Source organism: Geotrypetes seraphini, chromosome 6, assembly GCF_902459505.1.
Source record: "Geotrypetes seraphini chromosome 6, aGeoSer1.1, whole genome shotgun sequence".
In the NCBI taxonomy this organism is placed as follows: domain Eukaryota; kingdom Metazoa; phylum Chordata; class Amphibia; order Gymnophiona; family Dermophiidae; genus Geotrypetes; species Geotrypetes seraphini.
In genome coordinates, this window is record NC_047089.1 from 87,065,738 (window position 1) to 87,089,232 (window position 23,495).

Below are 23,495 nucleotides of genomic sequence, written 5' to 3' on the forward strand. Positions count from 1 at the left end.
TTTTTAAGGTTTGACACTTGTGCCAGAATATTTTTATTAAATTTAAGAAGTATCCAATTCTAAACGTGAATAATTTGCCCTCTTTCAAATGTTATAGAGCAGGGGTGCCCAAAACGTCGATCGCGATCTACCGGTCAATCGCAAAGGCAACGCCGGTAGCTCGCAGAGCCAATGTTCTCCCTAGCATTCCCCCGGTCACTGTCTCACCTTTAAAGTAGTGGAATTATGGCAGCCTGCAGAGCGAATGTAGCAGATTGCCGTCAGCCTCTGTAGCACGTTCCTTCTGCCGCTGTCCCGCCCCCAACGTCAGAGGAGGTGCGGGACCACGGCAGAGGGAAGTGCTACAGAAGCTGATGGCAGCATGCTACGTTCGCTCTGCAGGCTGCCATAATGAACTTTCAACTGTGGTAGGCCCAGAGGGAAGAACGGAGGTGAGGGATCCAGTCTAAGGGAAGCAGCTCGATGATCCAGTCTGAGGGAAGCAGCGGAGATAAAGTCCCACACGTCGGGGTAAAATTGGGCCCGTTGCGAGGGCCCTGGCAGGAGGGAGATTTCCTTAGAGACGCTGGATCGGGGAGGAGGGGGGAGAGTAGAGACAAAAGGACCTTGAGGATGGGCAGGAAAGCAGCCTTGAACAAAAAGGGAGTGGGAAGACAAGGCAGATCAGGCAGATCCTAGACTACTAGAGGGCTTAGAGAGGTTGAAACACTCTGAACCGAGGAGAGAGAGATGCCAGGCCCTGGGGAGGGGGAAGACAAAGAGAGTGAGAGACACAAAGACCTGGACCAAAGGTGGGAGGATTCAAAATGTTAGCAGAAGGAAGATAGAGAGGGAGAAACCTGAAACAAAGGGGAGGCAGAAGAGAGGGGGCAGATGTTGGACTATGGGACAGAAGGGGAGAGACCCTGAGGAAGAACAAAGAGTTGCAAGATCAGAACAGAGGAGGGAGACATGTTGCCAATAGGGGTGGAGGAGAGAGAAAGAAAAGCTGGAAGGACAGAGAGAGATGTTGGTTGGGGAATGGAGCGAGGTCTGGAGGACAGAAGAGGTGCACTCGATATATATATAAATAAATATGGGGGTCTTTTATTAAGGCGCACTAGCTGATTTAACACGCACTAAATGGTAACGCGTCCATAGAATACAAGGGGCGCATGCTAAATCGGCTAGCGCACCACAGTATAAGAGGGGGTATATGTTTAGTATTTTTATTGTTGGTAGATCATTTTGACTTGGTCATTTTAAAAGTAACTCGCAAGCCAAAAAAGTGTGGGCACCCCTGTTATAGAGGTTTAAAAATGGAAAATGCGTTAATGAAGTCATTAGGTTCAATCTAGCCATTTATTTCTGCATGAATTTAAACAACTAAAAAAAAGATAAATATAGTTCATTCAGTCATACAAGAAATGGCTCTACAGCACCTCTAATAATGTTTTGATCACTAGGTTCCTTCCTGAGGTCTCACTGAGGATATGAAATAGATGCGATCCCCACTTCCAGACCTCTTCCACATAATTTATGGAGAGGTGTTACTGAGTCTTGAAGGACCCTGTGTGATTGCACTTCAGCAAAATAAAAAAGTAACAGATAAAGATCAAAATGAGAGCTAGGGCATTTAGGTAAAGATGCAGGTAATAATTAGCAATGTATTAAAACTATTTTATTTTTATTTGCTTATAATGTCATTTGAAAGCTGCTTGATGATGCAACTTTAATTTAATTCTTTATTGTGTGTGTGTGGGGGGACAACACCTATATCAATAGTAAAGTTAGAATAGGGTCATTAAATCCAGTGGCGTACCTAGTATATATGACAGCCAGTGCTGATCATTTTTTAACAACCCCCTCCTCTATATAAAAAATATATTTTTAGTAATAATCCATGAGTCACACAAGAGTGCACCTAGGAAAAGGCAGCATCTTAAATACTGCAGTGAGCACTAGAAGACCAACACACACAATGTAAAACTAAACAAGCCAGATCCTGCACAGTCGATGCTAACAGAAAGCCATGTTCTTTTCATACACACAGAACAGAAATACACCCTCGCCCAATATGGACTTATCACAAACTAAAAATAGAACTATGTAGACAAAAGTTAAACTGAACCAAGAAACCAGACTCTGCATACAATGCAACACCACAGAAACAGTGACACGTCCTCTAATACTATGCAAAATATAAAGACAGTAGATGTAAATTTGAAAAAACTGCTACATAACAATCACAAGACTTGATATTGAAGACTGTTATTCATGCTGTTCTGCTGATCTGGACTTAGAATCATACCAAATCAAGCAAAGCATACCTATTACATGATGATTTAATTTACACTAGCCTTTGGACAAGTCATTTAGGTAAACAGGTGGTGTGGTCAATTTAAAAACAAAGGGAACACATTTGATCTTTAAAAAAAAGAAAAAAAAAAGAAAAGGGGAATTGCAAGACAAAATGCATTAACTGCTTCACTGTTAATAAACATATGTTTAAAAAAAAAAAAAAAAAAAAAGAATGCAGTAACAAAAAATTGTTACTTTGAGTGCTGCTTATTATAGGGTATACCAAGGGTGCCCACACTTTTTGGGCTTGTAAGCTACTTTTAAAATGACCAAGTCAAAATGATCTACCAACAATAAAAATTTAAACACAAAGCACACTGTATGCAGAGAAAATGTTAAATATCGTTTATATTCCACAGGTTTTCAAAGAGGTTAAGGCAACTGACTTTATGCAATGTCACCTCAGTAACAACGATACAAAAAATAGACAAATATACCCCCTCCCTTTTTACTAAACCGAGATAGCGGTTTTTAGCGCAGGAAGCTGCGCTGAATGCCCTGCACTGCTCCCGATGCTCATAGGCTCCTTGCACTAAAAACCGGACACATTTTGATCACTAAATTGAAAATAAAATCATTTTTCCTACCTTTGTTGTCTGGTGATTTCATGAGTCTCTGGTTGCACTTTCTTCTTCTGACTGTGCATCCAATATGTCTTCCCTTCTTTCAGCCTCCTGTATGTTGCTTCTCCTCAAGACCTCATTCCCTCCCCCAACTTTTTCTTCCTCTCTCCCTGCCCTTCTCTGTCTTTCTGTCTCCCTGCCCCCTCTTTATTTCTGTATGTCTGTCTTTCTCTCTCCATGCCCCCTTTCTTTCTCTCTCCCTGTCTTTCTCTCTCTATGCCCTTTCTGTCTGTCGCCCTTTCTCTCTCCATGCCCCTTTTCTTTCTGTCTCCCTGTCTTTCTCTCTCCATGCCCCCTTTCTGTCTATCTCCCTGCTCTCCCCCAAGCCGCTGCTGCCATCAGGGAACAGGCTGCCGCCATAAAGAGGACACTGAAGCGCTGGGCCAACCAACCTTCCCCACCCAACATCAAGTGAGGAACGTTGGTCGGCCCGACGCTTCAGCATCCTCTTTACAGGGTCGAGAAGCAGGTAGAATGGAAGACAACGTGAGTCTATCACGGAGCCCGAGATAGGCTCCGCGATCTTCTCATGTTGCCTTTGCGATCTACTGGTCGATCGCGAGCGACCTTTTAGGCACCCCTGGGTATACGATCACTCAGCTGTAATCTTAATACAGTAGACAAGATACCAACTCTCCTCCGCCTCAACACTAGAATTCATTTACCACTTTGTTCATGTACAAGCCAAGAAAATAGATTGACAGAGACAATACTTATGTCAATGAAAGAGCAACTGTACTAGGCACCATTTGCAGTTGTCTTCATGAAAGTAAAAAGAGCCACTGGGCAGTTCAACGGGTAGAACTATATTACAAGAATAAGCTTTTAAAGGAAAATATAATGCTCCCTCAAATCAGATATGATTTGGCAGAAACTCAGACACAATATAACACCTCCATTCAACCTTAATAGCAATATTATCATTTTGTTTGACAATATTTCACATTATCAGAAGCAGAAAAAAGTTCACCTTTCTCAATCTTCTTCTTCCCCTTTGCTTTATCCCTCTTTTCTCTGATAAAGTAATGTGGCTGCTATCAGCTCGTTACACATAATTAAGAACAAATACAAAGTAAATACTGTACAACAACTTCTTGAACTTGGTACAGCATAGTGCTTACCACAGGCCAAAAGTGGATTGGGTGTTCACTGCCGAAAACTAACGAACACATGTATTGTTAACCCAATAAGAAACGTGTTGGGTTTCTTTCCTTTTTTTTTTTTTTTTGGGGGGGGAGGGTGAAGGAGAGATTTTCCAAATATGAACAAAAATTCCTGCAAAGGCTATTTCTTGTTGTCGAAGCCCCTTCTCCGGGGGGATGGGGGGGGGAGGATGAGCTTCTTTTGCATTGCTACCCTTTCCCTCCAGTTGTGTTTTGTGCTCACCTACTGCCTCCGCTGCGCGGACCATCTCACTCAACCGCATGGGCCACATAAGTAACAGTAGCAGCCACCCGACTACCCAGCAACATCGCGAACCCGTGCTACTCTACAGCAACACCACGTGCAGCCATTCGCCGAGCACTTAAATCCAGCGCCACCCTTCGCCGATTGGTCAGCCCGACAAGATACCTAACCCCTTCTCCGGATCTGTGTGTGTGTGTGTGTGTGGGGGGGGGGGGTTGTGGGCAGGCTTCTTTTGCATTGTTACCCTTTCCCTCCAGTTGTGTTTCGTGCTCACCTCCTGCCTCTGCCGCGCAGCCCCACAAGTAACAGCAGCAGCCACCCGACTTTACCCAGCGACATCGCAACCCCGCGCTACTCTACAGCAACACCACGTGCAACCATCCGCCGAACACTTAAATCCAGCACGCTCCAGCGCCACCCTCCGCCGACTGGTCAGCCCGACAAGATACCTAACCCCTTCTCTGGGAGGGGGAGGGGGGGTTGTGGATGGGCTTCTTTTGCATTATTACCCTTTCCCTCCAGTTGTGTTTCGTGCTCACCTCCTGCCTCCGCCGCGCGGGCCATCTCACTCAGCCGCATGGGCCCCAAAAGTAACAGCAGCAGCCACCCAACTTTACCCAGCAACATCGTGACCCCGCGCTACTCTACAGCAACACCACCTGCAACCATCCTCTGAGCACCTAAATCCAGCACGCTCCAGCGCCACCCTCCGCCGATTGGTCAGCCCGACAAGATACCTAACTCAGTAGCCAATCAGCTACGCCCAGCTTCTTTTAGGCCGTACATGTGCGTCCCATCGTTTTGCGTAAAAGGTCCAGTACGGGATACATACAGCCTAGGCTCAGACCGGCCCACCTTCTGTTTCTAACCTGCCGGGCGGTCATCTAAATTAGCTGGGCGGAGCACCCGTCTAAAAGGCCCTAGGGAGAACACTGAAAGGTACTGGTAAAAAAAAATAACCCACCGGTTCACCTCCAAACCTCCTCCCTCACTCTCCAGGCTCCTACCCCAGCTGTTGGCCGTCCGCCCCAGGACCTCTCCACTCCGCGGGTTGTAAATGAACTGCTTCCAGTCGGCGCGGGTCTGTGCAAAGGTTTATTTGCTCTCCTCTTTGGCCATGGCGGACTCGCTAGTATTGGCGCTCTTCCTGGCGGCATGGCTCTTTCTCAAAGTTGAAGCTCCTGCCGTGGTGCCTGAATTTTCATTGGCTCAGCTAGGGCACAATGGACCAATCGCAAACGACCTCAGAGTTCTAAAGTCGTTTGTAATTGGCCTGTTGTGCTGCAACTGAACCAATGGGAAAAAAAACCTCAGCAATAGGCAGTCCGGAACCAGCCAAAAAGTAGCCCAAAAAAGCAGAGAGATTTGTGAGCTCCTGTAATGAGAACCGCTGTAGCCAGTACTGTCCCGTCAACTAGATTTTGAAGGGTAGTTGCGGTTTCACTATTTAATAAGTGCCGTTCCTCAAATTCACAGCCGGGCGCTCACTTAAATTAGCTGCGCGGCGCGCCCGGCTAAAAGTCGCTAGGGAGAACACTGCATTTTAGTTATCCTAGAAAATTAAAATATACAGTAAATTCAGAGGTCTAATGTTTACAATATTTGATTAACTGCTCTTTGAAACTGTAAGACAGTATACTGTATCATAAATCTAAAAAATTATTATTCCATAGATACAGCACTTAAGACACACACCAAACAAAAATGGATAAAGTATCAAAAAGGAGATAAGCGTAATTGTCTGCTTAATATTCCTCCTGATGTTAGAGTGACCCAGTGAGTTAATTTAAGCAGAAAGGCTTGTGTGAAGAGCCAAATCTTGAGATCTACTTTAAAATGCAAGTTACAACCCTGTAGTCTAAATTTTTCTGGCAGCTTACTCCAAAGAGAAGGGGCTAGATATGTGAAGCAAATTTTTCATGTTATTTTCAAATGAGTAGAAGTGAGGGGAGAATGGCAAAAAGGTTGCTTTCATATTTAGACAGTGTCCTCAAATCAGATTTACTGCTAATACTCACTGTAGTACTTGCATCATGCCAAAGAGAGCAAGATGTACATGGGGGTATTTTTTCCAAATGCGTTAGTTTGGTCCATACCATGGCCATAATGACCATCATTCTTAGTGAGGGTATGTGGCATATGATATCAGTCTATCAAATTTATGCCAATGCCTTCTGTAATACTTGCATCATGCCAAAGAGCGTCCTTCTGGAGTTTATAAACTATAACATGTCAAGACATCCTTTCAAGGTGTGTGCAAAAGTTTTTAAATCAAGTCTGTGGTGTGCAAAATAATGGGAAATATTAACTCCTTTCTTCCAGAATTTGTTGGCTTGACTGCATTTCTTGGTATTTGAAGATCTCTCTTTCTTTTCCATTTGATTTATAGAATAATCACTTGGCACTGACACTTGTTAATTCAGTTCTTGTGTGTTTCTCCCTTACCATTATGTCCTATTTTCTTGCATCCTTTATCAGTTGGAATGGGAATGTCCCATGTGATCTTCAATTAAGAGGACCTGAGTATTCCAGTGGGAGTATATGGGATATGAGAATTTAGAGAGAGAGAGAAATGGTTAGACAGACATACAAAGCACATGGAACTAGGAGCAGGATTTTGAAATATGCACTAAATAGCACTTGGAAGCCAGTGATAACAAAACAGAACGAGTGGTAACATGATCTGTGCTTTGCACTATAGCAAGAATTCTAACTGCCTTGTTTTGAACAAGTTGTCTTTTTGGAGACACCTGCTTTAAGTGTTACAGTAGTCAAGTTTGTTTAATTAATGGGCAAGACAATGATCTCAAATAGCATATTTTCTGCAAAATCAGCAATGAAGATGAACTTTACAGACATGAGAAAGAAAGATATGAATTAGGCTGAAACCCAAAAATAGTGAAATTATTATTTCAGATCTTTATTTCTAAGCACCATAAACATTCTTAAGTCTTATTCATATAAATTACTTCTGTACATCACTGGAATACAATGTTCAGCCTATTCTTTAAAAAATGTAAATTTCTACCACCAACTCCCATTGTACTTCCCTTTTAATGTTTATAAACCATATCGAGCTCTATATTTATAGAGAAGATGTGGAACATAAGCTTAAGGTTTAGTTTAGTTTAGTCTTTCATTCTGCTTTCCTATCACCGCCATGGTATAATGATATAGAATCTTAATAAATTAGCAGCCTGATTTCTCAGTTTTAATTACCAGGTTTATTCATTTGAGATTAGGATGCAGTAAATATTTCTGGAAATTATCTACGATGCTTCTAAAGGTCTTTATAGAGAATTGCTTTTACCTCTAAGTAGTAGCTGGTGAGAGAGTAAAAATTTTCAAAGTATTGAAAAACTGGAAAGGAACACCTTGAGCACATTTTTCACGAAAGGTTGTACACTGATTACCGTATTTTTCGCTCTATAAGATGCAACAAGACCATAAGACGCACCCACCTGTAGAGGAGGAAAACCCAGGAAAAAAATTTCACACCGCCTTGCCCTGTACCCCCTCTGGTGGTCTAGTGGTAGGCCGAGATAGGGTCTTAGAGTGAAAAATCCATAGACAGTGTAGGCACCCCCCTAGGCAGCACTGGTACCTCACCCCCTGTAGGCAGCAGAGGCAACCCCCCCTAGGCAGCACAGGCACAACCCCCTCATATCTCTTTTAAAGTCTCTTTCCACACTCCTGCCTGTCTCCCTCGCCGGACGGCTATTCTTTGGTTCAGGGCCGGGCAGAGCGGCGCAGAAGGCAGGCGTTTGCTGTATGCATTCTTGCCTGGTCTGGTGCCACTCCCAGAATGGCTGCAGTCAGTTCTCGCAAGTCACGAGAACTAACTGCAGCCAATCGGGGAGCGGCACCGGACCAGGCAGGAATGCAAACATGTGCCTGCTTTCTGCACTGCTCTGCCCGGCCCTGAAATGAAGAAGAGCCATCCGGCGAGGGAGACAGGCAGGAGCATGGAAAGGGGACTTTAAAAAAAAAAAAAAAGTTTCAAGTTTCAAGTTTATTAGATGGCTTGATTAACCGCTTAAACCAAGTTTCTAAGCGGTGTACATTTTAAAAATTACATATGTTGGGTAACAAAACAGTCAATACAATTAATAAATAAGCTTAATGTGCTAAAAATTAACATTGTTAAACACAAGGTAAGAAGGGATGAAATACAATTTGTAAAGAAAAGAGGAGACATCAAAGGAAAATACAAAAGGATAATAAGACAATTGGGGGAAATAAAATAAACAAAGCAATAAGATAAAAGATTAACTTGCAAATGCATCTCTAAAAAGGAAAGTTTTTAATTCATTTTTAAATTTAGCAAATTCTTTCTCCTCCCGTAAAAACATAGGGAGGGCGTTCCATGTCTGCGGTGCTGTACAAGAGAAGATAAATTGTCTCCTTGTATTAATAATTTTAAGAGAGGGAATAGATAAAAGATTTTGTTCGCTAGATCGTAAGGTTCTCTTTGCAGAATAAGGGATAAGTAATCTGAATAAAAATGCTGGGGTTTTATTATATAAAGTTTTAAAAATAACTGGTTTTAAAAGGTACTGGGGGGTGCCTGGGCTGCCTATAGGTGGGTATTCGCTCCATAAAGACATACCCTTATTTCCACCCCCTTTTTGGGGGTAGAAAAAGTGCATCTTACGGAGCGAAAAATACGGTATTTTGCTTTGCAATTGGAATTTTTCTGTTTACATTTTCTAAATTAAAAAAAAAAAAATCCTTTTCAGTCTGTTTATTCAGCAGAAATCATTGACTGGGCAAATCAAAGATTTCTATTAACATTTAAAAATTGTGGCAAATGAGGTTCTCACATGGAAGGGAATGAAATGTGAAAGCTTTTGTTTTTAAGCTTCTTTTGCAGGTAACTGCATTCTTACTTGGTTTTTTTACTTATTCCTAAAATAGTTTGATTCTTGTCTTTTTTTTTTTAATGTTTTTAATATGACTCAACTACATTTCTCTCCCTCTCTCTCTCTGATATAATGGGGAATCATTTCAGTTCCATAGTGATAAATATTCAGTGTGTTAATTAAAATTTGCAGATGGAAGTGGAGAACGGGGAGAAAAAGATGCCAGCAAAATTGCCACATATCCTCCTGGGGCTGTACGGTTTGACTGCGAAGTCCGAGCCATCCAAGTCAGCTGTGGTTTTCACCATTCAGGTAAAAAAACCTAAAAATTCTTAAGGTTCACAGTGGCATTTCTTTATCTTTTTCACTAAAATCATTTCCCAGCAAGGTATTAAGCATTAAATAATGATTTGTATGGTAATTTCTTTATTAATGCACTTAATACTTAATAATATAATTGAAATTAGATTATAATTTAATATAATTGGGGTTCATATCTATTTAATATTTATTATTACCTGGGGAAGATTAATTTCTGGTACGTTATTAAGGGGCTTGGGAAAGATGGTAATTGCTGATCTGGATGCAGGCACCCAAGTTATTGAGATGCTTACAGGGAGGGGCTGGGGGTGGGGGAATTTTTATTTTTAGGTCCTGGATGTGTCTAGATATACTATATACATGGTTGTTCAAAGGGTAATTAAGGATTTATCTAGTAGTATGTTTTAATTATTTGGAATGGCTTTAAAATTATTTTCATTGAATGTTAATGGACTTAACCATCCTATTAAGAGGAAAAAATTCTCAATTTTTTAAAACAGGGGGGTGGATGTTTGTTTTTTACAAGAAACACACATCACACATTGAGGCTGCCAAGTTAGTTGGGGGTGGGTTAAGTACTGTTTTTGTGCTCCTGTGGTGGCAAAAAAGGCTGGCGTGGCTATCTTGGTCAATAAAAGATGTTCTGCTGTATTTGGTAATGTACAAGCTGATCCTATGGGCAGATGGCATCATGTGGATATGACTTCAGGTAACAGTGCCCTGACACTTTTTAATATTAATGCTCCTAATTCAAATCAGGCCGAGTTCTTTAAAAAAACTCCAGCAAATAATTCTGTTACTGGCTACATCTAATTTAATTGTAGCTGGAGATTTCAATGCTGTCATGGATCCATTATTGGATAAACAACCTAGTAAGCAGATGAAATCACTAGGTCTAGACAAACTTGTACAAGCATGTGGATTGAAGGATATATGGCAGATTCTTCATTTTAATGCTCATGACTTCTTTCTGCTCTCATGTTCATAAATCATTTTCAAGAATTGATTACATTTTTGTGTCTAATCATCTAATTCAACAGGTTATAAAAGCCAGCAAAGACCCGATCCTTTTGACGGATCATGCTGGAATTTGTATAGAGTTTTAGTTTATTGAAAAAGATTCTAATAGACCTGTTTGGAGATTTAATAATACATTGCTTGCAGATTCAAACTTTCTTGAGGAAATTCAAATAAAAATGGATGAGTATTTTCAACTCAATACCTTGGAGGAAATCTCTTTGGAAACTATTTGGGATGCTTTCAAAACTACAATGAGAGGGCAAATAATTTCATATTTGGCGCACATTAGGAAACAACTAAAATTGCAATTTTTTAATTTGTAACAAATTATTTTGACTCTAAAGTCACAATTGGCCTCAAAATGGGAACAAAATACTTTGCAGGCCCTGTTGAAAGCTAAATATAATGAGATTTCCTCACAATTGGCTAGGAAAAATTTGTTTTCTCAGCAAGTCTGTATTAGGGAAACTTGAATAAAGCGGGAAGATTATTGGCCAAATATCTTAAAGCTAAAAAAATAAAAGTAAAGATTGCGGCCGTTAAAGATGAGAACGGTAAAATTTATACTCAAATTGGAAATATTTTAAAACAGTTTTTGAAATATTACAAGGCTTTATATTCCTCTGAGCTTTATTCATATAAAGAAATTGAGGGTTTAGAATTTTAAAAATTAATTCATGGGCCAAAAATTCCTGAGCATATAAAAGGAAATCTTGAAGCGCCTATATCACTTAAGGAACTCCAGGTAACGTTGAAGTCCCTCAGAGTTGGATCCGCTCTGGGTAGTGATGGATTCACTGTGGAGTTTTTCAAATCATTTCAAATTACACTTTTACATCATCTTCTAAATTTATATCAATCACAACTAACTAAAGGTTGTATTTCAGGTACTATGGCGGAATCTTTAACTATTGTTTTGCCAAAGCCAAATAAAGATCCCATGTTGGTTTCAAACTACAGGCCTTTTTCTTTAATTAATGTGGATGGAAAACTCTTGGCTAAGCTATTGGCTCTAAGATTAGCCAAGGCACTCCCTTATATGATCGTTATGATCGGTTGCTCAAAGACATTCTTCAAATAATACTAGATTGGCATTTCATATGCTAAGTTTATCAAAAACAATGCAAGATCCGGCTTTCTCTGTCTCTTTGATCGTGTGGAATGGACTTTCATGTATCAAGCAATGGATTAGTTTGGTATAGGATCTGGATTTATACAAATGATTCAAATCTTGTATAGTTCTCCTTCTGCCAGATTATATATTAATAATACTTTTTCAGAATGTTTTTGTCTGGAGATGTACGGCATTGGCATCTATGAGACAAACCTGGGTTTTTTTGTTACACAGATCTTTTTGGACCCCAGTTTGTTTGCAGAAGTTAGATAGTTCTAAATCTAATAGATGCTGGCACTGTCATCTTGAAATAGGGACACTGGATCATCTGTTGTTCTATTGTCCTTTGTGATAGCTTTTAAATGATCAGCTGCAGGAAGATCAATTAGGCGTAGACCTTTGAAATTGCTGTGATTCTGTTTTTTAACGGATTACAACAGTTTTTCTGTAGAAATTCAAACTTCATCAGCATCAAGGCTTCATGATGAGTATAGATATTAGATTCCACAGACAAAGTAGAAAGTCCACAGCGTCTTTTAATGAATTCTTGGTCAGGCAAAGAGAAATCAGAAATAAGCTTCAAGCAGCTTTCTCCAGAATAGAATGGCACTCAGAACTATCATAGATTCCAATACTACAGGGTTCTAGCTTATTATTAGTCTCCATAAGATAAAGAGTCACCTAAAAATACAGAATAAAAAAGTAAGGTGAACAATATCAGTGTGAGAACACAATGAAAATAGAGAAAAGCAAGTTGTGCATGTCAGCAAGTGCAGAGTAAGTTTCCACTGGGACTGGTGCTATTTAACTTATTTATAAATGATCCTGGAAATTGGAACTACACTAAATTGTTCAAAGTTGTTAAAACATATGCGGACTGTGAAAAACTGCAGTTCGATCTTAGGAAATGGCAGATAAAATTTAATGTGGATAAATGCAAAGTGATTTCCATTGGGAAGAATAATCCAAATCATAGTTGTTGGATGCTAGGGTCCACCTTGGGGGTCAGCACTCAAGCAAATGATCTGGGTGTCATCATAGACAATATGTTGAAGCCTTCTACCCAATGTGCAGCGGTGGCCAAAAAAGCAAACAAGATGCTAGGAATTATTAGAAAAGGGATAGTAAACAAGACTAAGAATGTTGTAATGCCTCTGTATCACTCAGTGGTACGACCTCACCTTGAGTATTTAGTTCAGTTCTGGTCTCCTTATCTCAAAAACGATTTAGCGGCACTAGAAAATGTTTAAAGAAGAGCGACCAAGATGATAAAGGGGATGGAATTCCACTCATATGAGAAAAGAATAAAGAGGTTAGGGTTCTTCAACTTAGAAAAGAGACAGCTGAGGGGAGATATGGTTGAAGTCTACAAAATCTTGAGTGGTATAGAACCGGTAGAAATGGATCAATTTTTTGCTGCATCAAGATTTACAAAGACTAGGGGACACTTGAAGTTAGAGTAATACTTTTAAAACCAATAGAAAACAATTCAGAGAATAGTTATGTTCTGGAATGTGTTGCCAGAGAATGTGGTAAGAGTGGTTAATATAGCTAGTTTAAAAAAAGGTTTGGACAAATTCCTAGAGGAAATGTCCATAGTTTGCTGTTGAGATAGACTATGGACTTAGCTACTTCTTGCCCTGGATCAGTAACATGGAATGCTGCTACTAATTAGGTTTTTGCTAGGTACTTGTGACTTGGATTGGCCTCTGTGAAATTGGGATACTGGGCTGGATGGACCATTGGTCTGACCCATTAAGGCTATTTTTATGTTCTTAAGGAATTTATTGACTGAAATAGATTAGCTTTGGGTAATGTAGTTAGCAGAAAAGGAAATGCATTTCTGTTTTATTTCTCCAGTGTTAAAGTATTTACTGTAGCTGGTGGGGATCCCCAAGCACCACCAGCTGAAAACCTCCTCCAAAGATGGCTGGAATTCCCTTCTACCAAACATAGCAGTCACATCATCTTTGAGCCACTGAGGTGCCAGCATCTGCTGCCTGCCAAGCTTGGTAAAAAGGATTTTTTGGGCACCTTCAGAGGAAGTCTTCAGCTGACATAGCTTGAGGGTCTTCATCAACTGGAGTATTTATATTTGATACTAGTGTTTAAGCCTGATACATTAACAGGTGCTAGAATAGATGTGTAAACTTTTAGTACAATGGGGCGCTGAGGCCATTCTTTCTTTCTTTGTTTCTTGCTCCCCCTGTCCAGCAGTAGCTCTATACCTCCCTCCTATCCAACAGTACCCCTTCCCTTTTCCCCCTTGTCCAGCAGCATCCCTTCCCTGCTCTCTGTCTAGCAGTAGCCATTTTACTTCCCACCTGCCCAGCAGCACCCTTTCCCTGCTCCCCCTATCCAGCAGTAGACCGTTTCCCTTCCTTTTACCTCCCCCCTGTCCAGCAGTAGCCCTTCTCCCTTCCTTTTACCCCCCCCCTGTGCAACAGCAGCCTTTCTCTTCCCCCCTCCCCCTTCCCTGGTCTTCCTTCTCCCTCTTTCACTCTGTCTCCCCAAAAGGGTGCTGCAGCAGAATTCCCCCTGCGGTCTCACACAGCCATTGGCAGCATTTCTCATTCTCTCTCTCCCCCTCCTCCCAGGAGCAGCGCAGAATTCACAAGTCGCTGCTCCTGCTTGCTTAGGGCCTTCGTCACTGCCGGGTCCCACCTACTTTCTGTTTCTGCGAAGACAGGACCTGGCAGTGAGGAAGGTCTGAAGCAAACAGGAGCAGCGAGTTGAAGCTTCCCTCCCTGCCCTATCTTCTGCCAATGCTGCCCTAGCCAAGAAGCGACTTCGCCCATGTTCCAGGGGCTCCAACACTGTGCTTGCCGGCTTCACTTCTCCTCCCTCCCCCCTCTCAGGTTTTGGAGGAACAGGGTTGGGAAGGCGGCAAGCACATCGTAGTCAGAAGTCACCCGGCATCGGAGATCAGGAAATCAGCTGAGGCAGGAACTGCGTGGGCACAACGCCACGGATCACGGACCCACCAAGTTTGAAGTGTGCATGTGCGCTAAGGGTTTTATCATTTTTTTAAAGTCAATCCTTTTTATTGGTAAAACAAAACAGAACATAAGTCAAACACATCAAAACATCAATAAGGCACAGTCTGCATCATCAATAATAAGGAGAGCAATAAGTAAGGCAGGGACAGTCACATGCACACCGTGGCAGAAGCACACGAGATAGTAAGCCAAGTACAGGTGCATAGGCATATAGTAAATGAAAATAGAAAGAAAACACTGTACAGGTGATCAGTCATTGCAGTATGTGAGCATAGGAGACCAAATACGATGAAAAGCAGATTGCGATTCCCTGCGTTCATCCATGTGAAGCTCATACTGGAATGCATTGAGAACCATATGCCACCAGCGAGAAACAGATACAGAGGACTGTTGTTTCCAGTAGAGCAACACGGTTTTAATGGCCAGTCCAAGAAGAATGTCAAAGAGAGCAGAGTGTGGACGAGGAAGTGGGGGCTCCAGAATGGTAGAGTGTAGTATCACTGTACGATAGTCCAGAGTAGCAGAAACAGGGAGAATGCGGCTCACAATATCCCCCACCTCTGACCAGAAGCCAGAGACGAAGGAACAGTCAAAAAGCAAGTGTTGGAAAGTACCAGTAAATGCCAAACATCTCCAGCATCTAGCAGAAGAAGTCAGTGAGAACCGCTGATGTTTTTCCAGGAGTTCACAAGGATTTATGAAGAACAGAGATTGTCGAATGGAGGCCGAATGCAGGGGTCGATTACAGTAGCGCCACACCTGGGCCCATTGATACTCAGTGATGGTACAGTTAAGATCCCACAGCCGCTGGATGGGAGGAGGACGCTGCGCTCCTGAAGTTTTAAGAGCGCCATAAATCATAGACATTACATGAGGTCTGGAACTCCAATGGGCCAGCAGTGGAGCATAATATGCAGAACCCAAGTATAGGCTCTCCAAATCTGGACCAAAAGAAGCATGAATACTGCAAATATCTATACTGCAAATATCTATATACCTGATGAGGAGGTATCCCAAAAGCTGATTGTAACTGAGCAAAAGTCATCAGATTACGATCTACAAGTATATCCTGTATACGCCAGATTCCAGAATTTATCCATGCAGGCCAAAACACCGTACGTGACTCAATAGTAATGCCTGGGTTATCCCATATAGGGGAGTGTACACTGGTATACATAGGGTGTGGAAGGGTATTCCCGAGATGAAATAACGCTTTCTGAGTAACAGAAAGCACCATCCACTTCTAGAAACAGGGAACATTGTGAGAAAAGCAGGCTGTAGCCAAAGTATAGGGAGCTACCAGGCCCTCCTCTATCAGCCCCCAATAGGGCAAAGCATAACTCATCTGGGGCAAAAACCACTTGCGCCCCTTATTAAGGCTGCATTGACATATGAAGAGTATTGAGGGAAGTTGACCCTCCCCCCTTGACTCCAGGGCTTCTTAAGAGTAGATAGGGCTATATGAGAAGGTTTCCCATTCCATAGGTACTTAGTCAATATCCTATCCACATTTTTGAACAGGGTGGGAGGGAGAGGCAATGGGAGCATTTGTAGAATATTCAAGATTTGAGGGGTCAGCATCATATGGATGGTCTCCAATCTGCTCCACCATGTTAAGCGCAAAGGGGACCATTGAGAACAAAATGTCTGAAGTTTAGTGAGCAACGATTTGACATTCAAGGCCACCGTATCTTGCCAGGTGTTACAAAAGCAGATGCCTAGATATTTAATATCTGAAGAAACCAGGTAAGACCATACGGAGCTATCATATCCTGAGTACAGTAAGGATTCAGAGGAAGAACCTCAGTCTTATCCCAATTTATGGTATAGCCTGTAAGCCTTCCAAAATCAGAAATAAGGGAAAGGATAGCTGGGAGACCAGCCTCTAACCTGGAAATGTAGAGGAGCACATCATCCGCAAAGGCAGAGATGCGGACCTCTCTGGGACCCACCTGGATATCCGAAGAGGAGTCCAAACATCGCAGCAGAGGTTCCAGGGCCAGATTGAACAAGAGAGGCGATAGGGGACAGCCCTGTCTTTTTCCCTGAGTCAGGGAGAAATAGGGAGACAAATAGCCATCGACGTTCAATCTGGCCCTAGGATTAGCATACAAAAGACATACCATATCAATAAAGGCATCACCCAGCTGGAACCACCGCATAGTATAGAATAAATATGTCCACTCCACAAAGTCAAAAGCTTTTTCTGCATCTAGGGACATCACACATGTAGGAGTAGAGGTATTTTGGGCGGCTTGTAGTATATGACAAAATATCATGGAATTATCAGCTGTCAGCTGTCCCTTCACAAAACCAAATTGGGTAGGGTGAATGAGTAACGGAAGAGCTTTAGCCAGTCTTTCTGCAAGAAGTTTTGCATAAATTTTACAATCATAATTGAGTAAGGAGATAAGAACATAAGAAGTTGCCTCTGCTGAGTCAGACCAGAGGTCCATCGCGCCCAGCAGTCCGCACCCGCGGTGGCCCATCAGGCCCATGACCTGTACGGTGATCATTGTCTGAACCCTTAAATCCCCTTGGTCTCTATCTAAACTCTCTCTATATCCCATCTCTACCTCTATCTGTATCCCTCAATCCCCCTATCTTTCAGGAATTTATCTAATCCTTCTTTAAAACCCTGGAGTGTACTCTGTCCTATCACAGCCTCCGGCAGTGTGTTCCATGTATCCACTACCCTCTGAGTGAAAAAGAACTTCCTAGCATTGGTTCTAAACCTGTCCCCTTTCAGCTTCTCCGAGTGCCCCCTTGTACTTGTGGGCCCCATTAGTCTGAAGAATCTATCTCTGTCTACCTTCTCGATACCTCTCATGATCTTGAAAGTCACTATCATGTCTCCTCTGAGTCTCCGCTTTTCCAGGGAGAAGAGCCCCAGCCTTTCTAACCTGTCTGCATATGAAAGGTTTTCCATGCCTTTTATCATTTTTGTCGCTCTTCTCTGGACCCTCTCAAGCATCGCCATGTCCTTCTTGAGGTACGGCGACCAATACTGGACACAGTACTCCAGGTGCGGGCGCACCATCGCTCGATACATCGGCATGATAACTTCCTTCGTCCTGGTTGTGATACCCTTCTTAATAATACCCAACATTCTATTTGCTTTCTTTGAGGCTGCTGCACATTGTGCCGTTGATTTCATTGTTGTATCCACTAGCACACCCAAGTCCTTTTCAAGGTTGCTTTCCCCTAGCACCGATCCCCCCATTTTGTAGCTGAACATCGGGTTCTTTTTCCCTATATGCATGACCTTGCATTTCTCTGTATTAAATCGCATTTGCCATTTGTTTGCCCACTCTTCCAGTTTGTTTAGGTCCCTTTGTAGGTCTTCGCATTCCTCCGCAGTCCTAACCCTGCTGCAGAGTTTGGTGTCATCTGCAAATTTTATAACCTCACACTTCGTCCCCGTTTCCAGGTCGTTTATAAACACATTGAACAGCAGCGGTCCGAGCACTGACCCCTGTGGAACACCGCTCGTGACACTCCGCCAGCCTGAGTATTGTCCCTTCACCCCAACCCTTTGTTTTCTGCCTGCCAACCAGTGTTTAATCCATCTGTATATATCCCCTTCCACCCCGTGGTTTTGCAGTTTCCTAAGTAGTCGCTCATGGGGCACCTTGTCAAAGGCTTTCTGGAAGTCGAGGTAAATGATGTCTATGGGTTCCCCTTTGTCCAACTCGCTGTTTATACCTTTAAAGAAATGCAGTAAGTTTGTTTGGCACGGCCTTCCCCTGCAGAAGCCATGTTGGCTCTCTTTCAGTTGTCCGTTTATTTCCATGTGCTCACAGATGCTGTCCTTTATCAGTGCTTCCATCATCTTGCCCGGATGTGTCTAATTTTTGGGCAGAAGGGGATCCCGACCAGGTTTTGGAAAAACCACAATGTCAGCTTCAGCAAAGGTTCCCCCACTGGTCCTTCTATCTAAAAAGTCATCATACAACCTAAGTAACTGGGAAATCAAAAGCGATTGAAAAGTTTTATAAAAAGCCAACGAATATCCATCCCCCTAGGAGCTTTTCCAGATTTTAAGCCAGCTATAGCTTCTCCAATTTCCTCTGCGGTGAGGGGCCGATTAAGTTCCGCTAGGAGCTGAGGTGTCAATGTTGGGGAGGCCATGTCCTTAAAGAAAGCATCGAAATCGGCCATGGTTGGATCAACGCCCTAAGTATATAATTGTTCATAAAAGGAGCGAAAATGATCAGCTAAGGCAGTAGGGTTTATTAGGATTTTATATACCGCCTATCAATGTTATCTAAGCGGTTTTTATAATCAGGTACTCAAGCATTTTCCCTCTCTGTCCCGGTGGACTCACAATCTATCTAACGTACCTGGGTCCGTGATTAAGGGACCAGAAGTCTTAAGGGCCTTGATACGGCTAGCCCTCTTTTCTGTTTGAGGTAATTGGCCAACATTGTACCTGCTTTGTTTCGATGTTCATAATACAAGGCCCCCTCATTCATCAGCAAAATACCAGCCCTCTCGGAAAGAATAGAGCTATATCAAAATTTGAGCTTACGAAGCTGCATCAAATCAGAGACAGAGAGGTGTGATAGCGGACTTCCAAATGCTTGATTTGGGTGTCCAATTCAGTCAAAAGTTTTTAACTTTCTTTATTAGGTGGGCGGAGTACGCTATTATTTCCCCTCTCAGGTATGCCTTATATGCATCCAAAGAGTCTGGTAGACCATACCAGGGGTATCATTATGTGAAAGGTATTCCCTGGTCCAGGTTTCGACCTTGGCAAGAAACTCAGTATCGGCCAATAGAGTGGCATTCAGGCGCCATTTGGAGGCAGGAGAGGAAGGAGTAGATAAACATAGAGTAACCGAAATCGCTGAATGATCTGAAAGAGACAAGGAAGTATAGAGGGATTCCATGCAAAGTGTAGGAGAGAATGAAAGAGAAGGAAGTAGTCCAATCTCATAACAGACGAATGGGGCGCTGAACAGACGGTATATTCAAGGTCCTTAGGGTGGAAAAGGCGCCAGACATCGGCCAAGCCATAAGATTGGATAATATTCATTAGGATAGGATGTGTTTTGGGAAGCCTATAGGAGGTCTGAGAGCAGCTGTCCAGATGTGCATCAAGGACCAAATTCCGATCACCACCCAGCACAAAATAGTCAGTGGTGATAGAAGGGCATGAAAAAACCCCGGGTCAGCAATATTGGGCCCATAAACCATAAAAAAGGTATAGTGTTGGGAATCAATGTCGAGAGTAACCGTGACCCATCTGCCCTGAGAGTCATGGGAGGAGTGTATGATGGAATACTGGAGATGTTTAGCCAGCAAAATGGCCACCCCACCCCTAGAGGAGACTGCAGGTGAGAAAAAACAATAAGAGACCCAATCCCGTTTCAGTTTAGCAGATTCAATTGCGTTCAATTTGATTTCTTGCAAAAAGACTACCTGAGCAGAGTGATGCTTACAAAATAACAGCATTTTTTTTTCCCTCTTGATAGGATGATTTAAACCCCTAATATTCAGGGATAATACATTAAAACTGGTATCGCAATCATTCAAACTAAAGAATAACAGGATCCTCTGCTGCAGTAACAAGAAAAACTGTACAACATATTCACAGATTACATACTACCTAAAGAACCCAGAGAATGAGAAACTCTGCCTAGCCTGTTGCAAACACAAAAAAATCCCCAAACACACACACAGACACCCCCCTCCCTCCCAACATTCATCCTAATCCCCTCTCGCTCACAAGACAGAGGCCTTGTAATCATCTCGCCAAAAAGGCCCCCCCCCTTAGGCCTGTGAACGGGAAGAGGCACCACAATACGGAGGCCCGTGACCAACCCCACACCCCCCAACAACCCCACAAATAACAATATGGTAAAAATACTGAAAACATAATGATTATACATTCCATTCACAACCCTTAAGAGCATAGCAGGCATATTTATTTTTTATTTATTTATTTATTTAGATTTATATCCCGTTCTCCCAGTAGCTCAGAACGGTCTACAAGTAAACATACACAGTAGAAGTAATTAGGCAAATAAGATGTACAATAGGTTTAGGTGCTTGGACATACAAAATTGTGCAATATTTATCAGGGTACAAACAATTTTTCAGAGTACAGACAATTTATCAGAGTACAGACTAAGAGAGGACTATACTGAAATTTAGGAGAAGTTAAAGGGGAGAGAAGAGAGAGGTGGGGTTTAAGGGGGGGTGTAGACTGAGGGAGATCTTTAGTTGAAGAGGAGGGTCTTTACCATTTTACGGAATGTCAATAAAGAGTTCTGTTGCCTGAGTTGGGGGGGGAGTTTATTCCAGAGATGTGGGATGAAGTGGCTGTAGGATCGTTTGCGGGCAGTTTCTGAGAGGAGGGACCTTCCAGGGGGAATGCATAGGCGTATTTCTGATTTTGAGCGGAGGGAGCGAGTGGGGATGTAGATGGGAAGCTTAGATTTTATGTAGGAGGGGGTGGTGGCATAAATTCTCTTGTGGGCTACTGCTAGGGCCTTGAAAGCACAGCGCTGGCTAATTGGGAGCCAGTGTTCAGCGCGGAGTGCTGGGGAGACGGGATCATGGTAGTTGAGGTTGTGTAGGAGGCGGATAGCTGCATTTTGGACACGTTGGAGGCGTTTGAGATTATTTTTGGTTAGTCCATTAAATAGGGAGTTACAGTAATCCATTCTGGAGAGGACATATGCGTAGAGGAGTTGGGCGAGGTCAGGTGTGGAGATGTAGGGTTTGATCCTTTTCAGTTGGCGGAGGTAGTAGAAGGAGGTGGAGATTACTTGGGATATGTGGGCAGATAGGGATAAGTGTCCATCTAAAGTTACTCCTAGGCTGCGTACCTGATCTGTTGCCGTTAGTAGAGTGGAGTCCCATGCTAGGGTAGGACGTGTGAATTTGGTGCTTTTTTTCCTGATCCATAAGAGTTCTGTTTTAGTGGCGTTTAGTTGAAGTTTGTTGTTTGACATCCAAGTTTTCATATCAGAGAGGCAATGTTGGAGGTTAGTAATTTGGGACGATCGGTTCTCGCCTAGTGGGAGGAGCAGCTGGATGTCATCTGCATAAGAGTGGATTTTAATGCTATATTTCTGCGCTATATCAATGACAGGTCTGATGTAGAGGTTGAATAGGAGGGGGGATAGAAGGGCGCCTTGAGGAACACCATATTTGATAGGCTTGGGGCGAGATTTGTGTGTTCCTAGTAGGACAGTCTGGGTCCTTTGATGGAGCGCTAATGCATCGAGAGTAAAGAGAACAGGCTAAATAGTAAGTCATAAAGGCAATCAAGTGTCCATATGCTGCAGCTCTTCCTGTTCCTTCAAGAAGCGATCCACCTCCTCAGATATAAATCTTGGTTCTATTGTGATAGGTAATTTTGAAGCGCGCCGGCGACAGGAGAACAAAGCGTGGCTCAATTGCACGCAGACGAGGGCGCAAGGCCAAAAACTTGCGTTGCTTCTCCGCTGTGGCCTTGGTGTAGTTAGTCAGCAGAGATATAGACCCTGCCATTCGAGTTTATGGAGTGACTTCATCTTGTCCAGGATCATCGCCACATGAGGGAAGCGCAGTAATTTCATTACCATGGGATGCGCCAGTTGTGAGCCAGAAGGAGATTTGGCCGGAACCCTGTGGGCCCTCTCCACCTCCAGGGCCCTGTCGAATTTCAAAGAGAGTACCTTGAGGAGCCAATCTTCAAAGAATTTGCAGGCGTCGGAGACTTCAATCCCCTCATACATAAGTTATTCCTACGGCTGCGATTACCGAGGTCTTCCAGCTGAACCTCCAGCGCTTGCAGGGCTTTCCGATCCATTTTTTGATTCGTGGCGATTTCGTCAATAAGCTGACTCTTCCGTTCTTAGGTAGCCAATTTGGTGTCCATTGACGACATTTTCTCAGTAAGAGAAATAATTTCATGCTTAATATCCTTTATGTCGTCTTTATCGCAGACAGCATATTAGAGATGAGTTGTAGTTGATCCGACACCAAGAGCTCAGGATCTGCACGTGGCCTGCTCGCATCGCCCTTAACAGGGGATCTTGTTTCGGCCGTTTAGCCCCTGAGGTGCTGGCAAAAGCAGCCTCAGTTTTGCCCTGCTTGGGAATAGGCATTGTTTCAGCAAGAAAAATCACAATTTATTTCTATAGAAAATGAGTGGAAGGTAAAATAGCGGAGCCGTCGGCGGGAGCTCGTTTCTCAAGCCTCCATACTAATCGGGCTCTCTAGCGCCCCCCCTAAGGGTTTATTTATTGATGATTTACATTAGAGACTCTGGCAGAGACCCACTTGCAAAGTATGTATTCTTCCTATTTAATAGTTTGATATTAATAGTGTCTTTGCTTATTTTCAAATGGGTCTTCTGATATAGATGGTTATGGGCGGGGATGAAAAAGATTTCTTGCTGGTATGGATTGGATTCCAGTGGGGATGGGTTGGATTTCTATTCCCGTGCTATTCTCTAGGCAGGAGCAATTCCCTGGGAAGGAGGTGGAGTTCAAAAGATGATTGACATCATTCTGCAAGCAACTTGTGGGTTCAGTTGCAAAACCCTAGCATTCAGGACCACTAATCACATCTACAAGAAAGATTATCGAGGTAAGAACCTAATTTTTCTTTGTCACTAATAGGAATGTTGTAAACGCACACTTGAAGACAATAAGCCCTGATTCTATAAAAAATGCCTAAAGTTAGGTGTCTAGATCGGTGTACAGAAAGAAGGCATCATTAGGGGCATTGTGGGTGTGTTCTGTAGACCCCTAAAGTGGACTTAGGCACCAGTATTTAGGCCAAATAGGTGTAAGTACGGTGCGCCTAAGCT

General features: G+C 42.8%; 1 protein-coding gene across 9 annotated transcripts in view; it reads left to right on the top strand.

The window, feature by feature from the left end:
• Positions 1–23,495, top strand: part of MYCBP2 (MYC binding protein 2) — a 977,923-nt gene that overhangs the window by 321,608 nt on the left and 632,820 nt on the right. For all 9 annotated transcript variants that reach the window (XM_033949399.1, XM_033949405.1, XM_033949401.1 and 6 more), the window contains one exon: positions 9,425–9,544. In XM_033949399.1, coding sequence (XP_033805290.1) covers positions 9,425–9,544 — 120 coding nt within the window. The remainder of the gene's footprint in view (positions 1–9,424; positions 9,545–23,495) is intronic.